This window comes from Siniperca chuatsi, linkage group LG21, assembly GCF_020085105.1.
Source record: "Siniperca chuatsi isolate FFG_IHB_CAS linkage group LG21, ASM2008510v1, whole genome shotgun sequence".
NCBI classification, from domain to species: domain Eukaryota; kingdom Metazoa; phylum Chordata; class Actinopteri; order Centrarchiformes; family Sinipercidae; genus Siniperca; species Siniperca chuatsi.
In genome coordinates, this window is record NC_058062.1 from 9822575 (window position 1) to 9836871 (window position 14297).

Here is a 14297-nt window from a genome sequence, read left to right on the forward strand (position 1 = left end):
GCTATTCCTGTAGCTCCATAGTGTACCTGGAAATAGACAACCGTCTGTGCTCTCAGGGGTCTGAGGACTGTTTCCCTACAGCTGACAGTGCTGCAGAGTACCTGGGAGCTCTGTCAGCTGTAGAAATGCTCCGCTTCCCTTACCCTATCAAAGAAGTCCGTGGTGAGTAGGGATACTTAAAGAACACAAAATTAACTTATAAGGCTAATGAGGCACAAATGTGTGATTACTACTTTGTCTTCTTACCACAGGTGAAAAGATTGTTTCCGAACCTGATTTGGTCAAGCTGGTACTGGTGGGGATAGCTTCTCTTTTCCTTTTGGTCATCCTTGTGGTTGGCATGTTGATTGCTCGTAGAAAGAGAGAACACAGTACCCTTTGGTTCCCTGAGGGTTTCTTCCTCAAAAAGGAACCCAGGGAACACAAGAACCGCAGGGAACCCGTGGGCCAGGATGCTCTTGGAATGAAGTAAGTTATTTGTGTGCAAATGTTAACACTAATTAACTAACTGAATTGCTTTAGCAATTTCGAATTGCTTAGGAATTTGTTTTGAAATTGAATTTGTTTCCTTGTGCTTACATTGTTTAACATATTAATCTGTAAACAGGCACATGCCAAAAACTGTGGAGGAATCTCTCCTTGGAGATCACAGTGATCAGTGGATGGACTCAGACTGCCCAGAGGCAAAAAGGCTCAAGGTCAGTTACACAACTTTTTTACATTTATAAATTGTCCTAATCAGTTTATGTTCACACAAGCACAAGAGTGTGTGTGTAGGTAAATAAGTGATGAAACTGAGTTTTTCTCGTTCTGTGAGTTCAGGTTGAGGAGCCGAGTATGCTCTCAGACAGTGAAGATGCAGTGGACAGCAGGCAGTGGACACAGCATCACCTTGCAGCTGCAGACATACGTGTGCCTCCCACCATGGCCCTCACCCCACCTCAAGGAGAGTTTGAAAGCGACTGCATGGATGTTAATGTCCGAGGCCCAGGTTGGTAGTGAGATAATCTAAGTTTTAAGATTGGAACTGTGATCTGTTATATTGATCTCTTGAATAGATCTAAACTCACCCATGCCTGTTTTCATCTCCAACCCAGATGGTTTTACACCTCTGATGCTGGCATCATTCTGTGGAGGCGGTTTAGAGCCTGAGGTAGCAGAGGAGGAAGAGAATGAGGAATGTTCAGCCAACATCATCTCTGACCTAATCTACCAGGGCGCATCCCTTGCTGCCCAAACAGACCGCACTGGTGAGACGGCGCTCCACCTGGCTGCCCGCTACGCCCGTGCTGATGCTGCTAAAAGGCTGCTGGATGCCGGGGCAGATGCCAATGCTCAGGACAACACAGGACGTACACCGCTACATGCTGCAGTGGCTGCAGATGCACAGGGTGTCTTCCAGGTAAACACACATCAACATATTCTGTTTACTGACCACATCAGTGGTAGAAATGCCTACAACTTATTTTAGTGCATGTATTGTATAAATCATAATATTGAACCCAATCTTTTCCATCCTCCTAGATTCTGATCCGAAACAGGGCTACAGATCTCGACTCCCGTATGTATGATGGTTCCACTGCGCTGATCCTGGCAGCACGGTTGGCAGTAGAGGGCATGGTAGAGGAACTCATCACTTGTCATGCTGATGTCAATGCAGTTGATGAATTGGGTAAGTGTGTGTAATTTTTCACTCAAGTGAGTGTCCTGATGCAGATGTTCCTGTTTGGTGATAATATTCATTCATTAATATTCAAAACATAGATGTGTAATCTCATTGTTTGTCATCTTTTTTAGGTAAATCTGCTTTGCACTGGGCTGCTGCCGTTAACAATGTGGATGCCACTGTTGCCCTGCTGAAGAATAGTGCAAACAAAGATATGCAAGATCTCAAGGTATGACATCCACTTACACTGTTATAACCACACTTTTGCATCAGCGTGGCTTAAATATTTTTATCTAACTCAGTCTCTGTTTTGTTGCTCTGTTATTCTTTTCAGGAGGAGACCCCTCTGTTCCTTGCAGCCCGTGAGGGCAGCTGTGAGGCTGTGAGGGTGCTGCTGGCTCACTTTGCAAACAGAGAGATCACAGACCATATGGACAGGTTGCCAAGGGACATTGCTCAGGAGCGTATGCACCACGACATTGTGCAGCTTCTTGATGAGTACAACACAGTAAGGAGTCCACAGGGCCATGGAGGGGTTGGACACCACCTCACTGGGGGACACACTCTGTCTCCTGTCATGTGCCCTCCCAGCGCCTTCCTACCTAGTCTGAAGAATACCCCACAGGGCAAGAAGAACCGTCGGCCTGGGGCCAAGGGTTCTAGCCTGGGAGGCCAACATGCTGTCAGTCTGAAGGAGTCAGTCAAGGCCCGCAATAAGAAGCTGACCTTGGACATGCAGAGTGCCTTACTGGAGAGCTCAGTTACCCTGTCCCCAGTCGACTCACTGGACTCACCCCACGGGGGAGCTAGCAATGCTGGCTACATCACCAACCCCACTTCCCCCGTGGCCATGCAGTCACCAGGGCTCTTCCACTCCTCCATGTCTGTCCCAAATACCCCAATGGTACATAGTAGTATGTTGGAAGGAGGTGGCCCCTTTGCTGTGTCTCTAGCCCAACTCAATGATCTGGGAGCAGGAGGAATGTCCTTGCAGGGACGTGTCTCCATGGCTTCTGATGTTAACCATGGATATGTGCTGAGTTCAGGCCAGATGGGTCTCAACATGGGCATGGTCAGTCCTGTCAGTGTGCCCTTTGACTGGCACAACCGGATGCCCCCCTCCTCCCAGTGTGGTCAGCAGGTGGTGAATCTTGTGCAGAGTAGCCAGGCAGGCATGCACCCCCAGAGCCCAGCCATGCAGCAGCAGAACATGCTGATGCACCAACAGCAGTTATACCGTAATTCCATGCTACAGCCCACACCTATTACTTCCACACCCACTATCAGCCCAGTCAAGCTGCCCTCCATTGCTGAGCAGCAGCAGCAGCAACAACAACAGCAGCAGCAGCAGCAGCAGCTCATCAGCCACACCATTACCAACCAGCAGAGCATGGCCCGCATGGGCACCTCCACCCCACCGACACCCCAGACCTCCCAGCCCCCACCAGCCTTCTTCCAGCCGCAGCAGATGCCTCAGCAACCTTCTCAGCCACAGCCTCCTGCTCAGCCCCCACAAGCAGCCACGGCAGCAGCCCAGCCCACTCAGGCTCTGCCCTCCCAGCCTAGTATGAGCACTGCAGGAACGGAGGATTACCCAACCCCTCCCTCCCAGCACAGCTACTCATCCGCACTAGATGCCACGCCCAAGCATTACCTTCATTTGCCCAGTGAGCACCCTTACCTTACCCCCTCCCCAGAGTCTCCAGAGCCCTGGTCCAGCCCTTCTCCTCACTGCGTCTCTGATTGGTCAGATTCCACACCCAGCCCAGCAGTTGCTGGCCCTGCCCAGACCCAAATTACTCAAATCCCAGAGGCCAATGGCAAGATGCAGGTGTTTGCGTGAAGCTCTCATGGCCCCTGTTTGAAAGGGGACTTGGTGTAAAAGAAATTGTGGACTGGCTCTTGGGCCTGTCTGTGTTTATGTGTCAGCCTGTTTCCAAGATTTTCATTGGATTTGGATTGACTACGTTCATCATGAGGACCGTCTGCTAGTGATTTTTGCAGAGAAAAAAGTAAAGGGAAATGTTTGTTGTCTGAAAAAAACAGCAGACAATTTAATGAAGTAATTCTGTCACAGATGGACTTGTTTTTTATTATAAAAAAAGTATATGAAGAAAACCAAGTCTTTCATTTCAAAGACTTAGGGATGCTCTCCTGGAAACTAACAAACATTTAAAAAGTAGATAAGAGGAAAAAGTAAAATGTTGAAGGGAATTCATTTATTTTTATTTATTGTTTTTATCTCTCTGAACTGCTTTTTTAGGTGTTTTCAAACTCTTTCTGTCCTAGCTTCTCACATAATGTGCCCCCCCCCCCCCCTATTTTATACGGACCGCCTACATTTCTATTTAGCCAGTGTGGCAAGTGATGGTAAAGGAATATAATTCATCATTCAGACCAGTTAACAGACAGACAGAGGAATTTTCACCTCTCTTGACGGATATTTATTTGGGCCAACAACGGCTGGTAAGGATGATAAACTGGTTCTAACAAATATATATTAAGAGTTGCTCAGCAGTAGTGATATGTTCTGATTTGATTGAATTGTGGTAACTGATTACTTTCCATATGAGTGTTATGAATAAGAATGTGTCTCTGAAGCACTTCAAGTGACCAGCCTCAAAGGGCAAGTGTGGGTCGAATACAACATTTAACTACAATGGATATTTATGATATGTGGGTGGCATTTTCCTTATGACCTTTCAAAGTATATCAGCAGAGTAAAGTTTTAGGTGCAATGCTCCCATTTCAACTGTAGTTTCTCACTGACTCTACATGAATCTTACCTCCAGTTCTACTGTCAGCCCTGATACCGTCAGTTTTAAGCTTGTTTTCATTCACTTTTTGTTTCTCTGTTTCAAACAGAGAATTGTTTTGCCTATAAAATCAGCTTCTCACTGCCCTTTCTAGTTTATGTTTAAATTTTTTGCTTGTTGTTTTATACTCTGTATATTTGTGAAAATCATGGACACCTTTTTTTAAACATCACTTCGGATGTACTAAGTTATGCTTATCAGCTGCTATTTTATATCATTCCTCCCTGCAAACATTCCTCCATTTTGCCTGTCTTGTTGAGTCTGGATGCTGTGCCTTTCAGCAGCATCCAACAGTAGAATCAGATGACAGGCATGTAGAAGTTTAATTTGTTGCATCATGTCCTTCACTGGACTATCTGTGGCAGTTGAGGTCTCGTTGACACTCTCACCTCGTCTTTGGTGATGTCTGTGGTGGAGTAGTGGTCAGTGTGAGGGTGTGGCTGCTGGGCTGTGACTGCTTGTGCCCTGTCACTCCTCAGGGAGGTGTTTTATGGCATGCAGTGGGACAGTTCCCCTGCATCTACAGTAGCTTCCAGTCCAGGGGCCGTGGAGCTACATCTTAAGATGGTTGTTAGAAGAGACTGAAGGAAAGAACACTACTATGTAGTGCTGCACCCTTTAACTTTTTACAAAATTCTGAGATGACACTCCCAGTCATCCAGCTAACACCTTGTGTAATGTCTGACCAACTCCTCCCCACATGACCTGAGTGTGTAGGATAGAGGTCATCCTCTCCTTAACATACTGAGGACATTTCAGCATAAAGTCAAGTGATAATAGAATTTTGAGAAAGTAACCTTTGCATTTTCAGCTTGTGACATCATGAACAGAAATGAGTAGGCCACCACTCCTAGCTACTACTTTTGTGGTGACCTAACACTGCCCCTAGTTGTGTCATAGACTGAGTTTATATTTCATTCATTGTTTTATCCTATAGACTCAGCTACTGTTCTGTCAGACCGAGAAAACGTGTTTGTTTGAAAATGTTGTTGTTCATAATCCAGTTCACATTTTACTTACAAGGAAACCTGTTTTTTGTTATTTTTTTTATTTTTATATATAACTGGTCTTTCAGTTTCCCTACCAGGTCACACTAAGTGTGTTGTACATTTCAGCCTCCCAACTTCTGTTTGTAAATATGTTTGTTCTGGGTAGATCTTTGCTTGAGAAGTCTCATGTTTCTAAAATGATTATGTACTAAAAAGGACAAAAATAAAATGTACTTCATTTAGCATTATTTGAAGCTAAGGCTGTGACTGATATTTTATTGGTCTTGTGTTATTAGAACAGTCATAGATATTTCTATCGTTATTAATTTCGATACTTGTTTAAAAGTAGTTCAAAATCATTGTATATAAAACCTTTCCATGGTTTTTCTTTCTACAGTCTAAGTTGTAAAATAAGTTACTTATAATAAAAACTATAGGGAACTACATTTTTGTGTCCTCGTGTTCAGTGATTGTTTCATATTTTAAAGGAGGATGTTCATTAATTCAGGTCCTCATAATCATAACCATTAAAATAAAACTAAAAATGCAGTTATCTGAGATTAACTATTCAACAGTTTTAATTTTACTCTTTCTGTCCCAATAACAGCCCCACAATAAATGCTATCTTTGCAACTCTTATGTTTAATAACAAATTTTAGATTTTTGAAATCAAAGATTGTGGTAATATTGTATCGGACATTATATTCTAAGTTGCCTATTATTTTGAGCCAACACAAGCTACAGCCTAAAAAATTACCACAACGATGAGTCAACACTGATCTGATCTGTCTGCATCAACAAAATTTACATTATATATATATATATATATATATATATATATATTATACTTCAGAATGGTAGTATGTAGTTTTTTACTATTCAGCTTAAGCTCAAAAAGGAGATAGAAAGAGAGGGTTAAAATAGCCTACGCCTCAATCTTGTACATATGCCTCTTTCTGAATAAGGACAGACTGAGATTCCTCATCTTATTTTTAGCTGCTACCAGCATCTGGTATTAGTCACTATACTATCCCAAGAAAATAAACAAGGATTTATGGGCATGTGCATTTGCTCACAGACTTGACTCCTGACTACTTTCTTGAAGTTTAGCTTGCTCTGTTTCACTACATAGGAGATTAAACCCAGACTGAGTCTTGTATGGTGCTGCTACCAGATACCCCTATAAGGATTACCATAAAGTTGTGCTACTTCACTAGAGCAATAATGATGAGTTTGGTCTAACTGATGCAATATATTTGTAATTAAAATAGCATTTTAGCAAAATAATGGTAAATTATAAAACATGCTCAGAGCAGGTTTACAGAGTATTTTGTTTACATGGTGTTATTGTTTTTCTCCTTCTGATCCAAGTTACTGTCTGCTCCCCAATGTTTTTTCCAGTTAACTGCATTGACTTGTACAACAGACATTATGGTCATAGTGGGATGTACAGCATCTACCCAGCAGGACCATTTTCCCCTGACAAGGTCTACTGTGAGTTGGGCTGTGGGATAAACCAGATGGTGGTAAGTGGACAATACATATCTTTAAATATTATTTATAATTTAAATATTGGTTATTATATGTTTCCATGCACTAACACAACTTCAGTTTATTTAGACTACATTCCCATTGCAGGATATCCCATTGCACTTGGGTTTGACCATCAAAAATCATATCATTATCTCAATGGCAGTTGTTGCGTCAGTTGTTTTTTACACTTTGAAAAAAGCATGAAATGTTCATTAGCAGTTTGGTAGATTGCTATGATTGGAACTAGATGCACTCACAGTGAATTAGTATTTTTGATAGACGAGGGTGAGCGTATTTCTTTAAAGTTGGCTGTTTGGAGGACCAGACTAACAAAGCACATCTGCTGACAGATTATATTGGAGCACTGGTCGTAATAACAGATTCCACTACAGGTCATTCAGAGCAGAAAGGACAGCATCATTATCTTTTACTGGAGATGGAACCAGTATAGGACTAGATCTGGACAAGCATCTAAAGAATACTAGTTGGGTTAGAGTTGAGATTGGTGACTTAGATTTTGGTGTTATTCCATGAATCCACTAGTCTGAAGCATGTTGTACAAATATTGTGTTGCTCAAGGAAAATCAATTTATTCAGAAAATATACTTGTTCCATCCTTGTATAAGTGTTGTCTCTGCAAGGTCTGGAGAAAAATCATCACTCTAAGGAAGAGCTATGAACCTATATCCATTACTCCTCCTTCACCCTGGGTCCATAGCAGGAGAGCATCAAGCTTAGTTTTGATGGCTTCAAAGATGGAGGAGCTGGTGAGTCTAATAGATGTGCAATGGTAGCTTTAATGTCTGTGTCACCAGAAGTACAAGTGTAATTCCCCACCTGGGAGGACGGTGGTATGGAGAATGCCAGTGTCAACACCAACAGTCTTTACTTATGGGGCAGCTCAACCTATGGCACTAGAACAAGCTGGATGTCTTGGAAAGGATATACATATGTATGCTGAAGCAAATTCTTTGTATGTGTAAACCTACTTGGTAATAAACCTTAATCTGATACCATCTGAAAGCCACCGCAATGAAGATAAAGATCCAAACAGTAACTGCTCTTTTATTATGTTTAAAGATGGATAATTTATTGTATTTCATAATATATTTGTATTCATGTGTTTGTTTGTTTGTTTGTTTGCCAGTCAGTCTGCCAATAGGATAAATCATTTTTACAGTATGGTACTATTATTCCTTACTTTACTAGTTTTGTAATAAGATTACACCAAATCTTCTACAGTACAATAAAACATATAATTTATGTATTCTTTTTATTGTCATGGCATGTCTTGTTTTTCTTAAGAGTAAAACATATAATCTTGTAACTTAATGAGAACAGAAAATGGAAGAGTGCTTATATTTCACATTGATGTTATAATACAGTATTTACCTGTACAAACCAAGTAAAAAGCAAGAAAGCCCATAAATATTATGTGCATATTTACAGTACATGAGGAATTAACATTATTTTTAGAGTAACTGCATTGTACAGACAACATCCTATGGCCTGTGCCATGTTGGAGCTACCACAGTCAATCACTGTCTCCTTAAGAATAACATTTAGTCTGCAACTTGACAGTAAAATCTTTATTTCTTCCCTGCCCGCCTCTGCAGCATCCGCAGCACCCCGAGAGTAGCATTGAACACGCTGTCATGTTTAAAGATCATCTTATAGAAGGTGTCCAGAGGCAGCCGACCAGTCGGATCTGCATGCTTCAGTGCAGTCATGGGCATGTATAGGCGGTTGGTCTGGTGGCGCAGAGGAGGCTCCTTGGCTGTGATCACTTTAACGGTTTGCTGAATAATAAAAACAAAAAGATTTCAACACTGGAGGGGCTTCCTCATTATGCATTTCCACTGGCAAAAACAATTATTTTAGAGACCTTTTAAACTCAAATCGAAACTAGTAAAATTCATCACTTGCCTCAGCCACTTGCTCTGGTGTCTGGCCTAATGAGGCGAAGACCTTTTTAGAGTATGGCAAGTAAACTTCACGGAAGATTTTGGCCGTCTCCTCGTCTGTCCCTGATAGGTCCATCTTCTCAGCATCCTCATTCACTTTCCTTTCAAACTCTGTTACCACAGGGCCAGGTTCCACTAGAGTCGTCCTTGTGACAGAGATATAAAAAAACACATATAGGACCACTGTTCCATTCCATTTCATTACCATTAAATTTTTTACCGTGGTGGGCTTACTGATCACTCAAATTTCAGTTGTGAGGTGGCTGCATTAAGTAGTTAAAGCTAATGTATTTTTCATGACATGTAATCACTTGATGTTAAACTTCATTGCTTGCACTGCCAGACTTTCACAAAATCCTTCCACAGCAAATTTGGAGGCAGAGTAGACGTCATTGAACAGAAGACCTGTGTAGAAAGGAAAGCTGTTAGCAATCTCTTAACTCTCTTTTAATTGTTAGGTTCTTCTGTAATTTCACTGACACAAACGCACCCTGTATTCCCATGACACTGCTCATCACCACAATATGGCCGCTCTGCCTCTGCTTCATGTCAGGCAGCAACTCCTTCACCAGCCGTGCCAGGCCAAAGAAGTTTGTGTCAAAGAGCTCCTTCATGGCAGCGATACTTTGGCACTCCAGTGGTCCAATCATGCCAACACCAGCATTGTTCACTATAACAGCAGAGTATCTTATGTCATTATATGCCTGTGGAGAGGTCTTAAATTAATTTTAAGAATGTGAGAATGTGAATGAGAGGAGACAGACCAAGAACATCCACCCGTCTGTTGGGCAGACTGTTGACACACTCTCTGATGGAGGCTTCACAACACACATCTAACTGTTTGATTTCCAGGGTTTTGTTTAAGGAGTCACCTGCCGCTTTCTCCAATGGCCCCCGTTTCCTAAGATCCCTCATCGTGGCAACCACTGCCTCAGATAAACAATAAATACACTGGCGGTCAGTAGCTGTGGTTATTTCTATCATCTACTCATTGAGGACAGTGAATGGCTGACCTTTAAAGCGTCTAAGCTCATCCTTGGCCAGCCGTGCAGCCACAGCCAAGCCAATGCCGGAAGAGCACCCAGTTACCAGCACCCTCCTGGTTCCCATGACTCTTTGACCTCTGACCTCAAAGCTCAGAAGGATCCTGACTGCTCAGTCAAAAAATGCTGTGAACAGAGAAATATAGAGGAATATTCCTCTCACAATATTATATCATTGTCATCACCATTCTGTACAATAAAGATGTTATTTCATGTTTTAGTGTTATAATTCACTTTTTGGTGAACCCATTTCTCCTAATGTGCCATATGTACATCTGTTTCAGTCACAGATTTTTTTACTTTGCCTTATATGCTAAATTCCCAGAGGATGAGCATGAAAATTGATGTGAGTGTTTTTAAAAAGCACAATAACAACAAGAGTCTAAGATTTTCCAGTCAGTAAAAAACAAGAATTGTGTTGCATGCATGGTTTATGGTCTAATGACATTACTGTAAGTGGAGGTAATTGGTATCTCTGCTTCTCTTTAATTTCTTTATTATCTTTATTTTTCCCTGCATGATCACTGACTGCTGGTGCAAAATGGTCGTCTAAGAAGCCTTTATTTCTCTGTGAGCTGATATCAAATCCAAATGTTTATTAAGCTTAATGTTTCCAATGTAATACCATTACACTTCAACTGCAAATCAAAGTCAGTCTTAAGTCACTGGATGTGAGAAGCCAACATTGCCTTGAGGCACCACTGAGGCCAGTTTGGTATTTGTTTAAATATTAAATTGGCTCTAATCTGATTTATGTATCCTAGAATGTTTGGCTGCCTACAACAGCAAGCTCAGTGCTTTGTCCATTCACACTTGAACCCTATAACAGGTATAATCGCACTATGTAGTATGTATGTCAAGTGTGACATTTTCATGATGCACAACAATTTTACTCAAGTAAAAGTGCACAAGTATTATCACCAAAAGCAAAAGTACTCACTATACAGAATGGCTCCTTCATACGGTTATATTATTATCATAATATTATTTTATTATTACTGATGCCTTACTGTAAGCAGCCTTAAATGTTACAGCTTGGCTCAATTGCTTATCCTGGGTATCACACAGATGATTAATGAACTAGTGAAGACAGATCGTTTTCAATTTTTCAGTGCTATAAATTCAGTACAAAGTATTCCGTATTGATTACATTTCAAAATTAGGTATTCATTCGCTTATATGATTCAAATCTTCCACAGAGGTGAAGCTAAACTGAACCACTTATACCATTGGGTAATGTAATCTATAACAATGGATCAGGTTTTAAAAGTAACTAGAAACTGCTGCTGTAACATAAATGTAGTGGAGTAACAATTACAATATTCCCTCTGAAATACAGTGAAGTAGAATTATAGCATAAAATGATGATACTCAATATAGCCTAAGTACCTCACCATTGTGGTTAAACTCAGTACTTGAGTAGTTACTTCCCACCACTGTATATCATCCAACTAATATATAAAAATATAGGCTACAATAAGGTCACTATAGACTGTGGGTATTGCAGACACTGAAAATCCCTACAGGACGAGTTAACCACATCAAGTCCAGACTCAGAGGCCTGTAGGTCTGCTTATAGGTGGTGTTGTAGTCTACCAACCTGTAGAGCGAGCAGCGCGTCCTCCACAGTGGCAGATATGCGAAATAAAGACTGGACTTAACCTGCGGGTCGATAAACTGACGTTATTGCAGCATTCAGAGAGTAGGGACACGACCAAGACACATCGGGACATGCGGCTGCATAAGCCCAGCGATTACCTAAATGGGTCACATAGGCCGACTAAGTACGTGGGAGTTGTAGTTCTTTAAGCGACAACGAGTCCCTTGAAAACTGCTGACTGCCATATTATGGGCCACTCACCGCACTGTGTTGTGTTATGTTATGTTATGGGTTAAACTTAAAAGTACAGAAAGTCCTACTCCCGCATGTCCGTAGATGCCTCAGATTATTATTGTTATTATCATTATAATTATAATTACTATTGGTATTATCATTACAAATAATAGCCTATGTCCTTTAAAAACAGTTTTAATGCATTCTAAATCCTATAAATGTTTAACTTTATAGAAGTTACTCTATACATTCACAATAGTGTTTGTTTTTGAATAGTCACATGATCCAAATGATTGCAGTAAATCGTTTTTAAAAGCTTAATTTCATTCATCTGTCATCTATTCCTGCTCATCATCCTGGACTCACATCGGACATTCAAACATTCACAACTATGGACGATTTTAAAGTCTCCAGTAAACCTGTATGTCTTTAAACTCTTAAGGAAACCCCGAGCACCGGGGTTTGGGATATATACATGGTTCATATTCTTTGATAACAAAGTACAATATTCATACAAACACCATTAACACTAGTAGGCTACTTATCGTATGAATACTCTTATTGGTACCCTACCCGTTAATAATGATAATAATCAGAACAATATGTACTCAAACTGTACTCAATTTTTGTCACTTAATTTTGAAAGTATTTACCGGAAGCATATTCCGGTGGTATGCTATTCACATTGATTGTGACTTGACGATTTTAATGTGTTGCAGTTCTTCACTGTGACCACAAGATTACAGCTAACACTCAGGAATCTAAATATAGTCATCTGTCACCTAGCGTCAAGCCAGGAACAATACCGACATTTACAAAATAACATTTCTATTCCTAATATTCAGTCCACCGCCAAATAAATTCACAAAGCTGGTATTAGTTTTATTAGTTTTTGTTATTGCATTACATGGTGTAGAGGTTTATTGTTTGATAATCAGTTGCAGTTTCTCACCGTGGCCACTGGAGGGCAGTGAACACTCGTGATTCTGTCAGTTACACCCATAGACTTAGCAACAAGGTAGATACACAACTAAAAAAACTGAAACAAATTTAACTTATCAAATAAAATTAAAAGAGACCATGGTTTGTATATATTTTTTGTAAGTTTGTAATATTGTATATATGTAGATGGAGGTAAAAATGAATAGTGTATGGTTGTTTACTGTAGCATGTTGTTTGCATTGTCTTGACTTGACCAATTGAATGTGTTGCAGTCCCTCATTGTGACCACTGGAGGGCAGGAAACATTCATGATTCTAACATGTCAATAATAATCAGTATCACAAACGTCAAGACAGACAGTACTGCATGGCTATATTGCTGCCTAGCCTGTAGTAGGGTAGACTTGTCTACACACCAGAAAATATTGATTTATTAATAGAATATTTACCAGCAATGACAATACTGTAGTTATTTTTAATAATCACACTAATAATGAGTCAATATAACAATATTGATATTATATCGATTTAACACCAAATTTTATTTAGTGCTGCAGTACTTCACTGTGACCACTGGAGGTCAGTGAACACTTCTATATACACTCGGCCAAACGTTAGTGCCACCTAACTTCAAGACATACCATACTGATATTTCCGGTAAAAACTATCAAAATAAAACAAACAAAATAGGTCACCGCTGTTTTAAAACAATCACAGTAATAAGCAGCACATGTACAGTTTGCATTGGGCCGGGGCTTATGTACAGCGATTGGTCCAGGATGATTAGCCTAGGTTACTACAAACGCTTTCACACTTTCAGCAGCCCAATGCTTTTGTTTACGTTGCATTTTGCTTGCTAGCAAGATATCGATGGATTCAAGAACCAGATGAGTTTTGTTCAGAGTAACTTCACTAATAACAACCGCTGCTTGCATGAGCGCAGGCTTGTGGCACCATTTACATAAACAATGAACATTCACATGTTTGCCTAAGGATTAATTATTATTGTTGACAGAATTTATATTTTAACCGACTAATATTATTCAACATACATTGCAAGCATCAGCAGCAACCTAACCCTCTTTGTGTGTGTGTGTGTGTGTGTGTCTGTGTGTGTGTGTGTGTGTGTATAAGAATGCATGAGAGTTGGACTGAGGCCTGAGGGAGTGTTTCTTATGTCTTCCTATATGCTTTGTCATATAAAAGAAAATCTAAGCTGCTGTTCTACTCAGGTTACATTACCCCAATTCATTGGTCATTTATAAAACAGTGATAATGAAGTCCTTTATGCAGCTTTAAAAGATTAGGTTTTCTTAACCACCAGGTCTGTCCATTATGACATTGTTCAGTGATTAATTGTAATGTTATAGTCAATGTGCAGCAGTGTGTGCTTGTAGTAGAAATTCAAACACAATAACTGTAACATTAGATGGCCAGTTTTAGTTTTACACCAGTACAATCCTTTAGACATTTCCTGGTGTTATTTGCCATACCTTCAAATGTCCGCTCTT

At 40.5% G+C, this 14297-nt stretch overlaps 2 protein-coding genes across 3 annotated transcripts in view; one reads left to right on the forward strand and one right to left on the reverse strand.

The window, feature by feature from the left end:
- Nucleotides 1-5917, forward strand: part of notch3 (notch receptor 3) — a 29886-nt gene extending 23969 nt beyond the window's left edge. The window contains exons 26-33 of the mRNA XM_044180986.1: nt 14-162; nt 252-468; nt 608-698; nt 823-991; nt 1098-1402; nt 1525-1672; nt 1798-1895; nt 2001-5917. Coding sequence (XP_044036921.1) covers nt 14-162; nt 252-468; nt 608-698; nt 823-991; nt 1098-1402; nt 1525-1672; nt 1798-1895; nt 2001-3509 — 2686 coding nt within the window. The 3' untranslated portion in view covers nt 3510-5917. The remainder of the gene's footprint in view (nt 1-13; nt 163-251; nt 469-607; nt 699-822; nt 992-1097; nt 1403-1524; nt 1673-1797; nt 1896-2000) is intronic.
- Nucleotides 5918-8258: 2341 nt separating this feature from the next.
- zmp:0000001048 (retinol dehydrogenase 8) lies at nt 8259-11787 on the reverse strand. 2 transcript variants are annotated; one of them, XM_044180988.1, is made up of 7 exons: nt 11612-11787; nt 9982-10137; nt 9841-9894; nt 9459-9638; nt 9280-9373; nt 8931-9114; nt 8259-8803 (listed from the first exon to the last, which is right to left on the reverse strand). In XM_044180988.1, the coding sequence occupies exons 2-7, from the start codon at nt 10076-10078 to the stop codon at nt 8594-8596; spliced, it is 819 nt and encodes a 272-aa protein (XP_044036923.1). In that variant the 5' UTR covers nt 10079-10137; nt 11612-11787; the 3' UTR covers nt 8259-8593. The 2 variants fall into 2 exon arrangements, with proteins under 2 accessions (XP_044036923.1, XP_044036922.1); XM_044180987.1 differs by having other exon boundaries at nt 9733-9894; nt 11612-11786.
- Nucleotides 11788-14297: the final 2510 nt, after the last annotated feature.

Excerpts from the sequence above, each read along its gene's own strand:
- zmp:0000001048 (XM_044180987.1), bottom strand. The coding sequence starts at position 10,078 with ATGGGAACCAGGAGGGTGCTGGTAACTGGGTGCTCTTCCGGCATTGGC. Across the intron at positions 9,639-9,732 it reads CAGACGGGTGGATGTTCTTG|TGAACAATGCTGGTGTTGGC; the intron begins GTCTGTCTCCTC and ends CTGCTGTTATAG. Across the intron at positions 9,374-9,458 it reads CAGTGTCATGGGAATACAGG|GTCTTCTGTTCAATGACGTC; the intron begins GTGCGTTTGTGT and ends CTTTCTACACAG.